Source organism: Chanodichthys erythropterus, chromosome 16 (genome assembly GCF_024489055.1).
Source record: "Chanodichthys erythropterus isolate Z2021 chromosome 16, ASM2448905v1, whole genome shotgun sequence".
NCBI classification, from domain to species: Eukaryota; Metazoa; Chordata; class Actinopteri; order Cypriniformes; family Xenocyprididae; genus Chanodichthys; species Chanodichthys erythropterus.
The window spans coordinates 26,836,101-26,857,129 of NC_090236.1; the positions used below are offsets into that span (position 1 = coordinate 26,836,101).

The 21,029-nt window shown below is 35.8% G+C and overlaps 1 protein-coding gene across 4 annotated transcripts in view; it reads right to left on the reverse strand.

Annotated features, from left to right (window-relative positions):
- Window positions 1-21,029, reverse strand: part of tgfbr1a (transforming growth factor, beta receptor 1 a) — a 43,937-nt gene that overhangs the window by 18,466 nt on the left and 4,442 nt on the right. For 3 of the 4 annotated variants that reach the window (XM_067361984.1, XM_067361986.1, XM_067361987.1), the window contains 4 exons: window positions 6,840-7,073; window positions 2,780-3,019; window positions 1,910-2,140; window positions 1,000-1,167 (listed from right to left, as the gene is read on the reverse strand). In XM_067361984.1, coding sequence (XP_067218085.1) covers window positions 1,000-1,167; window positions 1,910-2,140; window positions 2,780-3,019; window positions 6,840-7,073 — 873 coding nt within the window. The remainder of the gene's footprint in view (window positions 1-999; window positions 1,168-1,909; window positions 2,141-2,779; window positions 3,020-6,839; window positions 7,074-21,029) is intronic. The other variant, XM_067361985.1, reaches the window with a different exon arrangement.

Below are 21,029 nucleotides of genomic sequence, written 5' to 3' on the forward strand. Positions count from 1 at the left end.
CCGTTACTTTTTTTCTGGTACTTGCCGATACCGATACCAATGCCTATACATTTATTGATTTCTTTCTCTCCCTCTCATTTATTATAGATTTTTTTTTGTGATGCTGCAGTTTTCCAAGCACAACACAGTGAGACTAATGAAGGACTGCTTCTTTATTATTACTCTAATGAAAAAAGTAATCATTTTTATGTGCTTGTCACAAACTTAAAGAAAAAAAATTTCACAGTGTCCCATAACCTTCAAAGGGCATAATTACCAATATATGTAATTGTTGTTATATAAAAAGAAATTTACAAACAATACAACAAATACTATAGAGATACAAATTAAATAAACTTGTTTTTCAGATACAGTAGGTTTATTTACCATGTATACATTTATTTAACATCTTTTGTTGTTTTATTAACATTAATGACAAATATAGGTCCCTTTAAGACCGAATCCATGGATACTGACACATCCTGTTTTCACCCAAATGTTTACGTCCACTTAAGCCATAACCGACTGTATTAACGTGAGATACTCCACACGATGGACATTTTGACAACTATGTGTGCATTTGACCATTCAGGAGCAAGGAGAACTGATCATGTGCTGTCTGAGAGAACTGGGATCACGCGCAAGAAAGACCACTTCTGGTCTGTGTCATTCAGTGCAATTCCACCTATCCCGCCTTCACTAATCGATAACGAATTGTGATTGAAAGCATGCAGTTCGCAATGTGTGGGTTGTCATCATTCATTTTTTAAGTATTTCCACACCCCTGAGGCTTACATTGTTTCTGCTGCTGCCGCCGGTGTCTCTGTGCATTGAAAATTCTGTCAGTTACGTCACGTGAGGTATCGGTCTTTGGTATCGGGGGTATCTTTACGAGTACAAGTACACAAGCTTGGTATTGGGCCCGATACCGGTATCGGTATATCCTTATTTATATGAAAATGTTTGTTTGGTTTTTCAGGACGGATAAAAGATAAAAGTTATATGTGTATTGTGACTCACCTTGAGTGCCCACAATCTCCATATGCAGATGAGCCAGACCGCTGGCGGCGGAGAGAGACAGCTTGATCATGCCCTCCACTGTGACCGTGTACCTGTTCAGGTAGTCAAAGAGGGAGCCGTGCTCATGGTAATCAGAAACCAGCCACAGCTGAGTCCATGTGCCGTTATCTGAGATGCATAGAAAGAGCAGAACCACTCAATGCTTTACACTTCTAGTTTCTGGCAGCTCAAAATACTTTATACATTTTGCTGAATGTTGGTTGGGTAGTTTTATTGAGATCATTATTGTATATGCTGACACATATCTTTTTAAAACAAAATGCAGGACACTGTTAAATAGTGGTTGACTGATACTATTTTTTTATGGACAAATCCAATGGCAAAATCTACACAGGAGGGCAGCTGATGTCTGATTTATGTAAATGAAAAAATTTATAACAAGATTTGAATGTGGCTCAATGGATCATATGACTTTCTGGGCCGCCATGTGTCCCACGACACACTTATAGTCCAATGAATGACCTGGGTTACTTTCAGCTGAAAGACTGATGTTACTATGTTGGGTTGTGAAGTTTCACAAAGAGTAAAATCTAGTTGATTTTAGAGCAGAGCAGAACAAGAACATTGCTATAATAACCAATAATAATAATAATTATAGAAAAAAAAACATGATTTTCCATGATTTTTCCGGGAATTTTATCATTTTTACTTTTCTGGGCCTGGAAATCAAAACTTTCAAAATTCCCTGTTATCCTGTGAGATCGCTGACGGTAAAACACTGTATATATAGTAGAACTGACTAATAACACCACAGAAATGTGAAGTGCTACCTTCCTAAACACTTAGACTAGAGAGCAAATATGGTTCAATCAAACTTAATGGAACTGAAGCGCTTTCATTGTTGTCTGACCTTTGTTGTCTGCAGCAATAAATCCCAGGATGTTCTCATGACGAAGCATGACAGTCTGGTAGATCTCCGCTTCTCGGAACCAAGAGCGCTCCTCTCTGGAGGAGAAGATCTTCACTGCCACCTCTTCTCCACGCCAGCGGCCCCTCCACACCTCTCCAAATCGCCCCTTCCCTATGCTTTCCTGGAGGATGATGGTCCTGGCGATGGTCCTTTGCACTAGCAGTGGTAAACCTATAGAAGACAAGAAAAAGCAGTCAGGGAAAAATACAGAAAAGTCAACTTCAAGCTTACAAATCATTAAAAATATATATTTTGTCAGAATACACAACAACGTCTACTGTCAATGGAGAAAGATGCTTTGTCCTTAAAACAGTGTAGTTACGGCATCTGCCAGCAGGGGATAATAGAGCCATGCAAACCAGACAAACCTTGAACACTTAATGAAGACTTAATGAAGGTGCTTAAAAAAAAACAAATACACTGCCAAATAAACAGTGTTTCTAAACTAGACAAAACCATTTAGTCCAGCATCTGGACTAAGATCTTAGACTAAAGATAAAGCCTACAGCGATTCCAGTTTGGCGTGAGGCTCATAACTCACGGAAAGCATTAAACTGTCAATTTAACATCCGCAATTGTTCCCAAGGGGCTTTGAAAAAAAAGTTATGGTAAAGAATTGGCTTGAGCATACTTTGAGGTTGATGATGGGTAATACAGAAAAAAACATCCTCCAAATACATAAAAATGAAATGGAATTTAATGATTTTGATGGAATCTTTGTACATTAAGTGATATTAAAAAACGGTACAGCTGGATTCTTAGAAAGTAGAAAGGCAAACAATAATGAGCTAATAATAGTATGTAAAATACCTGAGCCTGATCCAGATGTGGTCATGTCATAGATAAGGTCTTTCAGCGTGGTGCCGTCAGCGAGGAACGGGTGGTCCATAGTGGGGTCTTCCTCACTTGGCACACGATGGTGGATAATGGAGCGATTATGGCACATGTAGAAGAGCAGCACCAGCATGAAGCTCAGAATGCAGATGGGGACGGCAATCACTGCGGCCAAGGCTACGGGACTCAGAGACTGGGGTTCAATATCAGGCAACTCTGAAACAGAAAGCAGCAAAGCACATGCTTTAGGCCAGGGTTCCTCAAATCAGGTTCTGGAGGGCAACTGCCCCGCAGAGTTTAGTTCAAACCCTAATCAAACACACCTGAACAAGCCAGTCAAGGTTTTCACAGTTAACAGAAAATTGCAAGTGAGTTTGATCATGGTTTGAGCTAAACTCTGCAGGACAGTGACCCTCCAGGGCTGGATTTAAGGAACCCTGCTTTAGGCTGTAAACCAGTGGTTCCTAATCAGGGGACCAGAGCCCAAAAGAGGACCTCAGCAAACTTCCAGGGGGGCCCCCAATGTCTTAAAAATAATTTAAATTTATATTAATATTAATACAATTCAGACAAACACTAAAAATAAATATGTACAACATTAAACTGACATCATATTTTTGTTTTTATTACAACAGAAGTACCATCAGCTTACATATCAACTTGGATAAGAAGGCCTTCGAATACTGTCTCAGAAAAAGGGGGGCTTTAGAGTCAAAAAAGTTATACAGCATCGAGTCTTCCAAATTTGTTACATTTACTTAATGAATTTGGCCAACTGTCTGGCTATAAACTTACTTATCAAAAGAGTGAACTAATGCCAATTGGCTCGATGATTCCAGATATGCCCCCGTCTTCAATTCCATTTAAAGGATTACTTCACTTCTGAATGAAAATTTCCTGATAATTTACTCAACCCCATGTCACAAGGCTTGTGCGCTCAGAGGGCAAAGGAGTATCTTTGAAAGACTTGTGTGCTCAGGGGGAAAAGGAGTATCTTTGAAAGGCTTGTGCGCTCAGAGGGCAAAGGAGTATCTTTGAAAGGCTTGTGCGCTCAGAGGGCAAAGGAGTATCTTTGAAAGGCTTGTGCGCTCAGGGGGCAAAGGAGTATCTTTGAAAGGCTTGTGCGCTCAGGGGGCAAAGGAGTATACTTGAAAGATTTGCGCGCTCAGAGGGCAAAGGAGTATCTTTGAAAGACTTGTGTGCTCAGGGGGAAAAGGAGTATCTTTGAAAGGCTTGTGCGCTCAGAGGGCAAAGGAGTATCTTTGAAAGGCTTGTGCGCTCAGAGGGCAAAGGAGTATCTTTGAAAGGCTTGTGCGCTCAGGGGGCAAAGGAGTATCTTTGAAAGGCTTGTGCGCTCAGGGGGCAAAGGAGTATACTTGAAAGATTTGCGCGCTCAGAGGGCAAAGGAGTATCTTTGAAAGGCTTGTGCGCTCAGGGGGCAAAGGAGTATACTTGAAAGATTTGCGCGCTCAGGGGGCAAAGGAGTATCTTTGAAAGGCTTGTGCGCTCAGGGGGCAAAGGAGTATACTTGAAAGATTTGCGCGCTCAGAGGGCAAAGGAGTATCTTTGAAAGGCTCGCGCGCACGAGAAGACTTAACTGTGCACGAGACACTTCAAATTAATGGACTGGAGCTGACGGATCAACCCCACCCACCCCACCCCCCACTGTTGTGAATACTCTTTTTCCTTTCAATAACAAACAAACAAAAAAAAACTACTTCACTTCTGAATGAAAATTTCCTGATAATTTACTCAACCCCATGTCATCCATGTCATCCATGTCATCTTTGAAAGACTTGTGCGCTCATGGGCAAAGGAGTATCTTTGAAAGGCTCATACGCTCAGAGGCCAAAGGAGTATCTTTGAAAGGCTTGTGCGCTCAGGGGGCAAAGGAGTATACTTGAAAGATTTGCGCGCTCAGAGGGCAAAGGAGTATCTTTGAAAGGCTCGCGCGCACGAGAAGACTTAACTGTGCATGAGACACTTCAAATTAGTGGACTGGAGCTGACGGATCAAACCCACCCACCCCACCCCCCACTGTTGTGAATATTCTTTTTCCTTTCAATAACAAACAAACAAAAAAAAACTTGAGTAAAAAAAAAAAAAAGTTATACAACATAAGTTGTATAAAAGCCTTGGTCGCGCCAAAACTATTTTCTGGGAAATGTGGATAAGTTGGGGAAAAAACAGCCTTGCTTTATTATTCAATATGCACAATAGGATAGTGAGACTTTGAAAGTCATTCTTTTGACTTTTTTTTTTAAGAGAGTGACTATCCGACAATCAATTTTCAGCAATTTTTTTTCTGTCTGTGTTGTTCATCCACTAATGCTAATGTCAGTCTCTGCTTCTCTGGATTTCAATTTGAACTAACACAAAGACATTTTGGTTAAACTATTGAAACTCTTTATTATTAACATTAAAAAGGTGAAAGCATGTGAATGTGCCACCCAAACTATGTGGATGGCTATTCTTGTTGGTATGTGATATTTCCTCTGTGTTGTTTGTCCTTTGTTAGTTCTTTTGTGAGAATTTTTTGAGCTCCTGTGGTGAAAAGTGGCTGTATCAATTTATACTAACCGATTGTTTTGATTGGTGACTTAGTTTACCCAGTAATGAAAATTCTGTCATCAACATTTGTTCCAAACCTATATCTTTGTTCTGCTGAACACAAAGGAAGATATTTGGAAGAATGTCAGTAACCAAACAGATCTCATCCCCCATTGAATACCAAAGCAGGAAAAATAAATACTATGTTAGTCAATGGGGGTTGAGATTTGTTTTGTTACAGACATTCTTCCAAATATCTTCCTTTGTGTTCAGCAGAACAAAGAAATTTATATAGGTTTGGAACAACCTGAGGGTGAGTAAATTGTTATTTTTGGGTGAACTATCCCTTTAAACAGATTTGGAGAAGTGAACTATTTTCATCAAGCCCATTTCTATTGCAATGGAAGTTTTTTTGTGATATGTGGTCTAAGACCGGTCTGAAGCAATTCATGCACTAGCATAAAAAAATAAAATAAAATAATCATCATTTACAACACGACATGGATCAGATCAGAAAAAGAAAAAAAAAGAAAAATTAAAAGACTATTAAAAAATTAAAACACTAAACGTTTTATGCTTAATTTAAGTGAATGTATAAATTTACAGTATAGAAGATAAATAGAATAAATATTACTTTTGTAACCTGCTATAACATAAGAGCTCATAATAAATTACTGAAATGAGAAGTTTCAGTAATGTTAAAACAACATTAACATTATATAACATCAAGCTTAATGTACTTTTTCCCAAAAGATTGTTGATCATTTTATTGACATAAATATCCAATAACCATAAATAAGTGAATAAATTAATGAAAAAAAAAAAAAAAAAAAAAAAGTGCTGACATATTGTGAATCTCTGCTATTCAGAATTAATTGTGATGACAATGCAAAAGCATCATAAAAAACACAAATTAATAACGGAGTTATCTATCTTTGGTACATTACTGTAGGCTACATCAAAGTCTCACATCACAATTTCTTTTAATCTAAACTTATGGTTCAAACTAATGAAATAATTAAGCAACAAAGCAGGCTTTAAAGAGCACTTATATCCCTAGTGTCACTGTAAAGTGGAGAGCATGAGAGCCATATATTCATTACTAAACGTCCCTGTCTGTAACATAATAGCCAGTGTGCACTCCCAAGGTTTTCAGACTACTTCAGGACACAATACGTCTTTTATATCCAACACCGACATGGAAATGCATTGACACAATGGGGTCTTGCGTCTGTGAGCTCAAGGTCACCACAAATTTTTTTTTAGCTGATATAGAGCCAAGGTGAACACAGAATTTGGATGCCACACTAAAAAACAATGCATGCTATAACCAAAATCAACATGTAAAGTAATTTAAAAACATAACCCCAATACAAATATGAAATCAGGTATTCTGACAAACTCTGACATACTGAAGTTATAGAGTCACAAATTCTTGACAAAACAAGCCCACTCAAAAGTCATCATGATCACATTATTCTCTTACCTGGGCTGACTTTTGGGTTCTTGTTGCACATATGAGTGTCGCAGCAGTATGGATGCTTGAGAGTGTTGGAGGGGGCACACTGGAAAGGCCTGTCCGGTGGGTAAAGTTGATCTTGCTGAATGCACTGACCCTCCTGTATTACGATCTGTCCGGCAGACTTTGTGACAAACGCAAAACACAGGCCGGTTGTGTTGCATGTCCTATTTACACATCGCTCACAAAAACACAGCAATCCTGATTCAGAAAAGAGAGAGAAAGAGACTCTAGGTTTGGATACATTTAGATGGTCAGCTTGTTAAACAGCACAGGAAGTGTCCTAAAAGATTAAGCCATGTACAAAATTCATCTGATATTTGACCATTTTGATATAACCAATTTTGAGCAAATGTAATATAGTTTCCTTTCAGGGTTTTTCCTACATTAAAAAAAATTTTGCAGCCGCCAAAACAAATTTTTGTTCCGCCAAAGCCTTATTTGACTTCTGCACTTGTGATAGGGCGCATATTAGCTCTCTCTCCCTCCCACATAATAATCTAAATCAATGGGCACAATGCTAAATTTCGGAAGACCGAATCCATGTTTTATGTGTCGCAATTTGAATTTTTTCCCCCTGTATAACCGCTAGATGTGAATAGTGCTCAAAACAATGTTACCTTTCTGACAGGCATCCCACACATGCAGCTGACATAAACCACACTTTTAATAAATGAAAAAAATAAAAATCTATCCAGTGATGAAGTGTTTTCTGTGCTGACAAATCTTTTTGCGATGTCCTAATAGCTTCAATTTGCACGCAACGTGTCAAGTGCACGGCATTAATGATAAATGATAAATACATTAGGCAGTATCTGTGCATTTCGGCCTGGAACGTTAAGTGCAGTGTGAGTGCGGGCCAGCGGGGGAGTGGGGATAATCGCGCTCAGGCTCGGTTCAAGGCAACCGTGCCTAGTGGGAGTACACCCTAAGTGAATGCAACAAGATACTGACCCATTAAATCGATAATTCACCCAAAAACAAACAAAAAAATCTGTCATTGATTCCAAACCTATGACTTTCTTCTGTGGAAAAATGTCTATTTTTGTCCTTACAGTAAAAGTTAATTGGGTCCAATGTTGTTTGGATTTGAGGGTGAATAAATAATGAGAGAATTTTAATTTGTGGGTGAACCATCCCTTAACTTTACAGGTTGGTAGTCACAGGTTATGCAAAGAACTAACATTACATTTACAGACTGGCTTCAAACAAATCACATGCATCCCTCCCCTTATGCACTTTCCCAACAGACTGTTGCTTTCATCAGCTTTATCTCCTGATGAAATTTTTTCACACCTATAAAATGACAAGTTCCTTAACTCAGAGCAATAAAGACCATGTAGTTAAAAAGCATCAGAAGGGTTGAATAAAAACACAACTCTTAGTATAAATGCAGTTCAAAATGGTAAAGTTTTGTACACAGGCTGTACATACCATATAAACGTCTTTGACTTCTGCTGTGGTTTTATTTTTTGTTTTTTTAGATTATGTAAGATGAACATTTGTCTTTGGTGTATTAGATATGATGCTTTTTTTTTGTAATTACATTGGAAATTTTGATTGGTTAAAGTGATTCTCTTTAGCTTGCTAACATGCCACAGGAAATAATCATAGATTCAGTCATCAAGATGCAGATAATAGACTCTTTAGAAAGAAAAACAGCAGGAAGGAGAAAAAAAATACTTTAGTGGTAATTTGACCAACATTTCATGAAATGGAAAAAGAGACAAAACTTCACAACAGCACTTCATTTACCCCTATTAGAAATTCACTGTGAGGAGGATGCATGTGGCAAAATGATTGGCATTTAAAAGAAGCAGGAAAAGATCCAAAAAACAGAACGTTTAAAGGGATAGTTAGACTTTCTTCTGTGGAACACAAATGGAGAAATTCTGAATAATGTTCTGGTAGCTCTTTTGAATTTCATTGCAATAAATCAGAACTGTAGCTTCAAAAAAGACAAAACAACCATCAAAATATCTCATAAGTGTTTCATATGACTCATGCACTAAAACTTCCATAGCTTTGCAGAAAGTACACAAACATTTAAGTTGTTATTCACTGAAAATCTTGCTTGTGTTGTTAACCATTGCGGAAGAGACTGAAGAGAAAGATTCATTCATGAATCAGACATTATTATGTCAAGAAATTTACTAGTGCTACACAGAAATTAACTTTCTAGAGCGAAACCGAAACTTCAGGATGCATTAGGCCGAAACCGAAACTGAAAAAAAAAAGAAAAAGAAAAAAAAATCTGCAGTTGAAACACATTGAGAAATTAGGCTACATGAGACATGATACATTTCACCAAGTCATTTTAAATCTTTTAGTGCTATAACTAGAAGTAAAGAAAGAGATGATCAGTTCATGTGAGCTTGATACATGTTGCTGCTTGAACTGTTGTGGCTACAGTGAGTGTCCTGTCACTCCGTATTAAAAAGCCAAAATGACATTTATTCTTTGAATTTCATGATCAAATTTACAAAATGTGAAAGATGAAACTGTTTCATATTAAAAGTAGCAAAGCACAAAGCTTAATGCAATTACTGGATGGCAGGCACGCTACAAATGTTTAGTGAAGTTTAGTTCACTCTCAACAGAAAACAGCTATTTCGGCCGGAAATGTTCAGTAGCTAAAATTTCGGTGCTTCTTCAATATTTAGTGAACTATAACTTAAATTTCAGTCTGTTCCTCATACAAATCTATCATATGGCTTTAGAGCACTTAGAAAATAGAGCATGAGTCATTTATACTTTTTTGGAGCTTTTGTCTTTTTTCCACTTTCATTATATTGGAAAGAGTGGCCAGGATATTCTTCAAAATATCTCCTTTTGTATTCCACAGAAATATTTGTTTGGAACTCCTTGTGGGTACGTGAATAAAATTATGACAAAATTTCTTTTTTGGATAAATTATCACTTCAGATCTGACTTCTCACAATTATCACTTCAAGATCTGAACTGTAAGTTCTAAGAAGATACTGCATCAAACAGAGAAACAACTGCATTGGCTTTTTTCTTTTCACCAGCAAGTCACCAAACAAACATTCTCAAGAAAATACATTTGAAACCTTTAATAAAGTTAAAAGTTATTTTATTGAGATACTAGTATAATTTGTATTAATATTTTGTATGTTTTTATTTTCAATTATTTTTAATTTTTATTACTTATCGTTTTTTAAATGTCTTTATAGTTTTTAGTTATTAATTTTTATCTGAAATGAAATGAGTACATTTTTTATATTTTATTTTTTGGTTTATTTTATTTTCAAGTAACAATTTTTTTTTTAATGTTTTTTTTTTTTTTTTTTTTGTGAACCATAACAACCCTGAGCCTCAGAAAAAATGGCAAGCTACATTTTTGTAACAAAATAGATTTTTTGTAACTGGATTTTTTGTGAATACGACCCAGAAAAAAGAAAAAAAAAGAAAAAAGCGGCCTCCGTGTAGTACATCAGTCTCGCACATAAGAATTTCACAAGGATGTACATTATTCAAAATAAAAATTGAAATCATACTTCATTTTGAGCAGTTTTGTTGGCCCAACAGGAGAAAAACCTTGTGTCATGTTGCCAACTTCAACATTAATTGATTATAGGTGTGAGATTTTACATCAAGCAATGTTCCAATTAAGCGATTCCCTAAGAGAAGAGATAAGGAGCAGAAAGTCGAACAAAGTGTCTCACACTACGCCCACTGGGGTCATTATGTATGCTATGTATGCTGCGGGCTGTCACAGTCACTCCTCTGAATGAAGCTGTAAGTAAATGAGAGTTTCTAACTAACTAATATCAAAAGGTTTAATCAAAAGCTGCCATTAATAATTGCAATAATACACTATGGAGGCCTCTGAAGTTTCTACATTAGTTAACAGATGGGAATTGGCAGGCACCTTTATACAACACATTTATTATTGATTCAATTTTAATCACAACACACACCTAAAGAACAAAACAAATGGTGAATGTGAGTGAACAACCTAGCTAACTAAAGGACTGGTTTAGGTTTACCTAGTTAATCTGTCTTCCGATGGAAAGCCCACGACACTAAATAGTTTTTTTTTATGTTTATCTCCATACTTAAAATGCAACCACAGAAAAAAAAGAATCAATTACTTCTGTCGCTTAGCAACTGTAGTTGCAGCACATGCTGAACCCATTGCCTTCAGTTACCTTTAAAAATCCCATTAATCATTCTGAGCCTACACCCATCCAGTCACCTCACCTCAACACTACAGCAATGCTTGTAAAACATGGTAAAATTAGTATATTAATGCAGGTATGTAATGTATTAATTACAATTTCAAAAAAAAAAAAAAAAAAAGTTATCTTATGTCTGCCCTATTTTCACTCTGGCATTTCAAACTGTCTTTATTCAAGTCGTTTGTTCATTTAACATTGGATGAATGATGATGTTTGTTCAAATGTACTAAAATACAAAACAAGATGAAGAGCTCATGTTATGGCTGGGCATTTTCTCACTCACTGCGATAGGACTGAAAATTCATCAGGCTAGAAAAAAAGAAGTGGGCGTGTCCAGACAGCACGGACTAAACCGCAGCCATGCCAATGTAATGAGTAATAACTGAGTGTGCTGGCATTTCCATTTAGTACTCAAAACTAAAGGTTTCCATCCTGGGTGACTGAATAGGAAGGATCACATTCTTTTAATAGCACAGGAAATATAGAAAACGGTAGACAAAACAAAACCCAGACATGCAGATCTGAATCAGTATCTACATAACCAAGATGAAGGTACCCGACCCGACAAACATAAACACAAACACTACTGTCTGGGACTACTAAGATTAAAATAATAATAATAATACTTTCATTCAGGACTCGAGGGATGCATTAACTGATCAAAAGTGAAAGTAAAGACACAATGTTACAAAATATTTTGAACTTTTTATTCATTAAAAAAAAAAAAAAAAAAAAAAACCTGTAATAGTTTCCATAAAAATATTCAAGGGATAGTTCACCCAAAAAATAAAATTATCCCATGAATTACTTAATCATATACACCTAGGGTGGCTTGAGGGTATCTTCTTTCAGATGAACACAATCGAAGATATATTTAAAAATATCCTTAAAAAAGCTTTAAAATGGTTTGAAGGGGGGCCAGATTTCATAAAACCCATCATAAAAGTAATCCATACGGCTCCAGGGGGGTTAATAAAGGCCTTCTGAGGTGAAGCGATGGGTTTTTGTAAGAAAAATATCCATATTTAAAACTAGGGCAGGACGATTAATCAAAACTGAAATTCAGAACCTCTAACTGATGTAATTTTCCCATGACGGTTATTTTGTTTTTTTAATCCTTAATACTTTCTCCTTAAAAACATACTACCGCGTATGTAGTCACGTGACTCCGCCCGGTCCAGTCAACACGCAGGTAAACACAGAATCAACGCACAGAGACGCGCGCGAGCGGTGAGCCTTGCGTCTTCACTAAACTTTGTCAGTTGTATATGTTTTTTGGTTTGCCAGTTTGGACATTCAAGCGATTATAGATGATCGGATGTGTATTATTATATCGAGCTACTGTGCTTGCGCAGCTGCATTGTGGCACGAACACTCATACAAACAGTAGCAACGCAAAATGTGAAGATCGCGCACACAGAGAGGAATGCAAAAACTCGTCAGCGCTGTCCTGTGATTTATCACTAAAGTAGCTTAGAAACTCAAAACTTATTATAGCATATATTTTTCTACTTTTGAAGTAACCGTTTACAACCCACAGCTTCACAATAAATAGAGACGGTATGACTAACTCACACATGCAATCGCTCTCATTACGTACTGGTACTGTGCTAATTTATCTTTATCTGATTTACAATGAGCAGAAATCTGTAAGAAATGTTACGAACCATAGAAACAAAAACAAAACAGAAACAAAATAATCGCTCATTAATCGTAAATGTTCAATTAATCAAGGTTTTGATTTTAGGTCATAATTGTCCAGCCCTATTTAAAACTTTATTAATTATAATAACTAGCTTCCAGCAGGTGGCCGTACACATTGATTTGCATTGGAAGAGTAGCCTTTGACCCGATGCATGATGTAATGATGAACTCAGAGGATAGAGCAAAACAAATGCGTATGGTTGTCCGCTGGAAGCTAGATATTTGAATTTATAAAGTTTTATATATGTATATTTTTCTTACAGAAACGCATCATTTCACTTTAAAAGGCCTTTATTAACCCCCCTGGAACCGTCTGGATTAGGGCTGCACGATTTGGAGAAAAAATCTAATTGCGATTTTTCTGGTTAAAATTACGATTTGCAATTTAAAATGCGATTTAATAAAACAAATTAAAAAAAAATATATATAAACAATACCAAGCTTGTTTTGCTTGTTTGTAGGGCTGCACAATTTGGCCTGAAATTTTGTGCTAATATATTATTTTGACTAATTATTATTATTATTATTATTATTGTTGTTGTTGTTAAATAAAAATATTAAACCAAATAAGAAATATTACTGTTGTAATAACTTTCATTATTAAAGTATTTAGCATTAGTATTTAATTATAAATATAACTAGGCCTATAATAATTAGAAAATAATATTTAAACCTTGTATGACAAAATGTGGGGTTACTTGTTAACATGCAAGCAGTATGTCTATAAATCAGTAAAAAGGTCTAAGGATTTATTATCAAATATTATATTATTATGATAATTTCTTTATTTTTGTCAGGAGGTATGCAAAATCAAAAATGGAGTCCATTTATTTAATACATATGAACTACATGCCTCTTATGCATCCACTGTGAAAAAAAAAAAAAAAAACCTGTACACTTTATGTATGCTGGAGAAAAACATTAATTATCTGTTTCCCTCAAAGTTCTTTGGAGAGAGGAATTATTTTTCCTATTTTTACCCTGAAATTACTTTGTGCTAAACATATGTTTCATACTGGACGCCAGAGGGCGCCCTTGAGCAGATACTCCAAATATGCGCGATATAACAAACGCTGTTCCAGGAAATCCCCAGTGTGCATCATGCTACCGCTGTGACTGAATAAAAAGAAGGTAGAAACGCTTTGATTGATTAAACATGAATAAAATAAACAGACGACCAACAATACATGGTTTATATGTTGTTTTCTTCAAGCCTTCTCGGGTATTTCCGAAATAATAAAGTATATTTATAATCCAATGCTAATTAAAATGCTATTTCAAACACTCAACTGACGTTATGAAGTGAGTTTGGAGTAAAAGCACATTAAATGTTGTGTTTTGTTTTGTTGTATGTTTGACATGTGTTGCTTTTTCTAATGCAGTGCTCTCAGATGGAGTGTCATTTACTACTGATCACAGAGCAGTTCTTCACTAACACGCTGTGTACATATTTATATCATTAAAAATCGCAGCCTTTGCGATGTCATAATCGCACTAAGCCAAATCGCAATTTCGATTCAATTACGATTAATCGTGTAGCCCTAGTATGGATTATTTTTTAAAATGGATGGATACATTTTTTTGGGCTTCAAAATCTGGCCCCCTTCTTCACTACCATTATAAAGCCACTTCACTATTTTGGTATTGCTATATTTTTTAAAATGGTGCGTAAGTGTGCATGTCGCGGATGTCCTAATCGCCAAAAACAACCACGGTGACGTAAAAGTGCATTACCAACGCCGACAGATGAAAGGATTCAATGGAATCAATTCAATGGAAAGGATTCCGGAAGAGAATACAATGCTGAATAAAGTCGTAGTTTTTGTTATTTTTGGACCAAAATGTATTTTCGATGCTTCAACAAATTCTAACCAACCCACTGATGTCACATGGACTACTTTGATGATGTTTTTATTACCTTTCTGGACATGGACAGTATACCATACATACATTTTCAATGGAGGGACAGAAAGCTCTCGGACTAAATCTAAAATATCTTAAACTGTGTTCCGAAGATGAACGGAGGTCTTACGGGTTCGGAACGACATGAGGGTGAGTCATTAATGACATAATTTTCATTTTTGGGTGAACTAACCCTTTAACCCTCTGGAGTCTGAGGCTGATTTGGGGCCTGGAGAACTTTTGACATGCCCTGACATTTGTGCTTTTTTCAGTTGTTCATAAACATATTAATGGAAAAAGTGTCATTACACTGTATTCAGCACAAACTAGGCTACAATAATATGTGAGGAACATGTATGTACATGTTTGTGTTTTTGAAGGAATAACATTTATGCGTGGTTGTTGAAAAAACAAAAAACTTAAGTCACTGAAATAAGGCCAAAAAAAGTATAATAAATCTGTGTTCATAAGACTTTAGGGTATTGGAGGTTGTAGACTAGAGTTTTTGCTTCAAAATTATGTAAAAATTATGCTGCCTACTCCTTCATATAAAACAATATATTGATTTAGTTTTTGTAAGACACTTTTTGCCAAGAAACACAGTATGCGAGGAGGCGTGAATCACCACTGAAAATGGGCCATTCTCACCTGAGAAGACAAAAGAATTGGATAGTAATGAGCTGAAATGACTTGCATATTAATGAGGCATTTCAGTCAGGTAGGCTGTGAAAAAAAACCTTCTGTGATGTCTCAAGCTCATTATGATATATGAAACATACAGAAAAATATTATTACAATATAAAGTAATGATTTTATATTATACTTTAAAATATAATGTATTTCTGTGATGCAAAAAGATATAGATATAGACTTTTAGTTTAAAAGCATGCACATTTGGAGAAATATTGGATTCTCATATGCTTATGTCAATTTTCTATACAGAGGAGTTATATTAACTTAATATTCATTGTCATTACTATGAGCGCTGGTGTTTTCAATTCATCCTTGAAGTCGGAGGGCGCACTGTGTATTTTTAGTCCACAAATTCATCTAAAAGAAGAAGCGGCTATTCCATGAATGGAGTTTCCAATTCATACAGCAGCAGGAGGGCGCTAAAGAAACAAAAACTCATCTAAAATTCATCTGTAGAAGAAAAGTAAACAGGAAGTAACTGCATGTCTTCTAGAGATCGCTAACCATGACTTTTACATCCAGATAAACACTTTTCAAGACAATAAATACACGATTGAGACGATGAATGCATGTATTGACTGAATTAGCGTCTGAATAGCGCTGGCTCCGTGGGCGTGGCCGCATTAGCAGATAATGAGCTGAATCACGGATTTCTGACATGGCTCTCTTTTCATACAGATTACATAAACAAAGAAGGTTTGTTTTCGATTTGACTTACATGATTTAAAACCTGACATCTTAACGTTTTTTTAGACATAAGTGTAATTTTTTTGTCATTAGTATTCACTAAGTTACAGTTCATTTTCTGAGAACTATCAGATTGGAGTTCGTTCAGAGGGAGAGGAGAGATCACGCATCATGTTAGTTTTCTTTATTTTACAAAAAGCACAACATTCTGTTTTTACTCTGAGTGTACACAAATGAAAGAAGATATTCCACAGATTAAAATGGTGTATAACTCTTAATTGTATGTGCAACATTGACGGAGTATTTTTAGTCTCTTTCACACTGATAAGAAAAAAACCACGGTGGTATCGCCGGCGATACCGTCAGACCTCAGAGTGTTAAAGAGCAAGGACATTTTTAAAAATATCTCCAAAAGTGTGTGTCTGAAAGAAGATAGTCATATACACCTAGGATGGCTTGAGGGTGAATAAATCATGGGATAGTTTTCATTTTTGGGTTAACTATCCCTTTAAGAAGTTTTTATTATTCAAACTTCCCACTCTGACATATGTTATGACATTCAATTTTATAGTATCAGAGAACCCTCTGGCTTTGAACATATTTCCTTAGTCATACGCACATTCAGCTTGTCTGGAGGAGGGAGTCAGACGTCCTAAGCTGCCAAGTTTGGAGTATATTACACAGCCAAATCAGTCCCCTGCTGTGAGTCACACTACGAAAGACACTATAGCCAGCAGCACAACGCCATCAACTTAATTTAGATTACTACAACCAAGTGACACTCGATATTCAACCATATGACCAAATCAAACAATGAGGAGGGAAATAAACAAAACACGACTTAAAAGTCTAGAATATATCCTACCTCAATTCTGGCCCACCAACTTTTTTTCTTTTCAATTAGTGTAACCTCAGTCTGAGAAGGCATATTTGCTAAATTAATGTAAGAACAATCATTGGCTGTTCATTTGTTGACTGAAATGCTTTCTGAGAATTCAATTTCAGTTTATTTGCTGTTATCTGAAGCATGGTACGAGTCAATAACCTGCTCCGTAAACATTCATGTTGACCCGCCGCCATTTCCACATGAGAGAATACGCTCAGGCATGCACGAATCTCTCTGTAAACCACAAACCACCTACTCTCTCTATGGATTTCTCTTAGCAAAGGTTCATATCAGTCCATCAGTGACAGTGTCCATAGAGGTTACTCATTAATCACTGGATGTGATGTTAACTGTGGTCTGTCTTGAGCTCAAGAATTTCTACCCCAGAGGGGTAAAAAAAGGGAAAATCATGGTCATATTTTACAAAAGTGAGCAGGACACAAGTTGAGTTCCTCGGGCTGACTCAGAAAAGTTCAATCTAAGAAAAGAATCTCAGAAAATCAGTATATGTGCTGACCCACATTTTTTGTAAGGCGAGAGCAAACACATCTTCAGCCCAATGAAAAAACTGTTCATTGCAACTGTCCTAACGCTGGCGACTTTGCCAAACAAATATTCACATATTAGTAAGGATGGGCCTTTTTGTCAATTATAATCAATAATAAAAAAAATGGGGTGAGATCTGCTTGGTTACAAACATTCTTCCAAATATCTTCTTTTGTGTTCAGCAGAACAAAGAAATTCATACAGGTTTGGAACAACTTGAGGGGAGTAAATAATGACAGAATTTTCATTTTTGGGTGAACTATCCCTTTAACGAGGTTAAAAGTAAAAAATTTTTCACACAAATTATGACCAGTCTCTGATGTACACTCAGGGCTCGACAATAAGGACTGCCCGATAGCCCGGGGCCAGTGTGAACAACGCTCGGGACAGTAGACGGAACGGTCACTGTCCAGTGCTGTAGGGTGTGCAATATATATCGTCTATGATATTGCAATTGTTGATTTAATGATCTGAAATTATCGAGTATGTCCCTCACTTTACAAAAAACAAACAAAAACACCCACTGAGTGCACACATGCACTACGTGACAGTCTGGTAGGTTAAACTAGTGTGTGTGCATATTTAGAGTGCACGATTTCACTGCGTGATTTAGTCTACTAAAATGCTTTTAGAATGCACACGAATGACCCTGTAAATCTTTCATATTTATATAATTTAATATAGTTTACAAACAAAGAGCGCTGTTTTTCTCCAAATATCAGCATGATTACAAGTGTGATATTGATTTTATACAGCATAGCCTACAGTTAAATGAACAAGAACCTAATATCAAGTGACTTGGGCTACATTTTAGAAACCAAATCGCCTGTTTCACTCTATTTTGCCTATGAAAATAGTATTGTTTTGCGTCTCTGAGTAACACTTCCTGAATGAATCGGCCGTTTGAATGAATCGGTTAAATCTCAATGGCATTCGCTGCCACCTACTGGCGGGTTTAATTTCACATTTAAAGTGTCTTTTCATTTTATAAATAATTTCAAACAACAGTATTTAATGTTTTATATTTTCAACATTTCAAAACATTATTTATGCATCTGTAACTGCTCTTGACTGATTAATCTATCTTTATATAGTTATACACTAGTTTACAATTTCTGTACCTGAAAGTCTCCTACATGAAAAGCACTGATTTCATTTATATGCTTGTTCCGTTGTATTTATTTTTGCTATTACTCATAATTTGATTATTTGTTACTATTTTATTACTTACTGTTTATTTGTCTAACAATATTTAAAATTTAAGTGAGTTAATCTAGTAGCTTTTGGTGTCACAACCCTATTTATTAAGGTTACATGTATCAAAAACAACAAAAACAGTAACTAGGCTTATTTTATAGGCCCATTTTCTTTATTAATATTTTGTTGTGGGGCAAGTGAACATTTTGGCAGGGCAAGTAAAAATTTGAACCACTGGCCCAACCGGGTCAGTAGAAAAAATCCTTAGCGTTGAGCCCTGACACTTGACTTATGAGAGTTGGTCTGGTTAGACAGACTGTATAGTGACAGTGCCACTGCCAGACACATTTGGTAGTCAAACGCACCATTAGTCTGTGATTGGCTGTCTGGATTCATCTGATGTCTGTGTACTGTTCTGTCCTACACAGGTGTGCTATTGGTGGGATTGGCAAAACCATACTGCAATGCACAGTAGGGGGGAAAGGGGGGACTGTCCCACTGAAACCTGATCACAATGTTAACCCCTGTGACCAAGTCAAATGAAGGAAATAGCACATTGTGTACGTTTTTATTTTTAAAAGTTCAAAAGCTTAAAACTCTACAAAGTCTTGTTTTTAATACTGTATGAAATAATTTAAAACATGTAAAAACAGTCTGCTAGTATTGTGAGAATAATAGATCTAATCAAGATATATTCTCTATATATTAAATTTTGCCTCTTTTTTAAGGATATTCAGATATTTTACAGGGAAAAAATATAAATAAAATATATAAAAATATAAAGAAAATTATTTTTAGTATCAGTACCATGTGTCTGGATGGCAATATGCACAAAAAATTACATGCAGGTGAAATTATGAACAATAAAGTTTGTAAGCTCCATTTATGGTAATTTCTAGGATTTCAGAGTAAAAAATAAAGCTAGTGCATGTACATATAATCTCCAGCTGGGATTTATAAAGTGTTTTGTGTACAGGTTGTGGTGTATGCATAGTTTTATAAATATGAAAACATTTGTAAGTATGTACAACCTGCCACTTGTGCATACACATACTTTTAGAATGAAATCTATGCAAAGTTTTATACACAAGGCCCACTGGGCGATCTGATTCACCCAGAGTGACATTACTGTTCACACTTAGTGCTTCAGTCTCAATCCAAACTTGTGATTGGATTCCTTTAAGTGGAATTCATGTCTTATTACATCAGCATGCATCTGAATGTTTAGCACAGGAAAATTAAAAAAAAAAAAGAAAAGAAAAGTTCTCACAGATGCTCTAAAAATATAATTGATATACAACAGAACAGCAATGTGGTCCCATGTGTTTTGGACTACCTCCGAATGTGGTTTGAGGAATGAAAACCCATCCAAGTTGCGTAGTTTAACGCAATCTTCCAAAGGAAGATGCAGCTTTCAAAACTAGGTCTCTCACAAAGACAAATCTGCATGCACTTTGTTTTACCATTACACAAGACACATACTTTAGTACATTTTCATTTGTATCATACAGATTTACAGCTCACAGCTATGTGCATCTGACATTTCTGACATAAACATACCAATATTAATTAATTTTGGCTGATACAATATTTTCATGTTGTGGTAAATAACCGATAAAAGGCCAATTGTAAAATTCTATACTATTTTGAGGAAACTGATGTTAAATAAAACACAAAATACTAAAATAAATTTAGGCAGCACAGCATAATGTACAGTACTGAAAAATAGATAATCATTTTGAAATTTTCTAAATATTACATTTAATACGTTATTAAATTATGAGTGTTTTTAAAGTGAATATTAGATGATGCGAAAGGCAATCTAAACATAAAAAGAGGCAATTAAGCCCTGGGCATACATGTTTTTTACGCGCACACTCGTCGAATGCACAGCCTTGCAAAGTATATTTCAGTTGACTCATACGCGTACATATGTATTCAACACACGCAGTTTTGAGCAATCTCTCGCCACGAGTTACAACCCATGTAAATATATTTGTATTCTTTCATGCTAGAGTTGTACAAATGAGGGTACTTTCTAACCTGTTCTTACAATCGGTATGAATATATATATATATATATATATATATATATATATATATATATATATATATATATATATATATATATATATATATATATATATATATATCTGTTGCTGTACAGTGCCTTGCAAAAGTATTCATACCCACTGAACTTTTCCACATTTTGACACGTGACGTTACATCCACAAACAAAAAGGTATTTTATTGGGATTTTATGTGATAGACCAACACAAAGTGGCACATAATTGTCAAGTGGAAGGAAAATGATAAATGGTGTCCAAATTTTTTACAAATA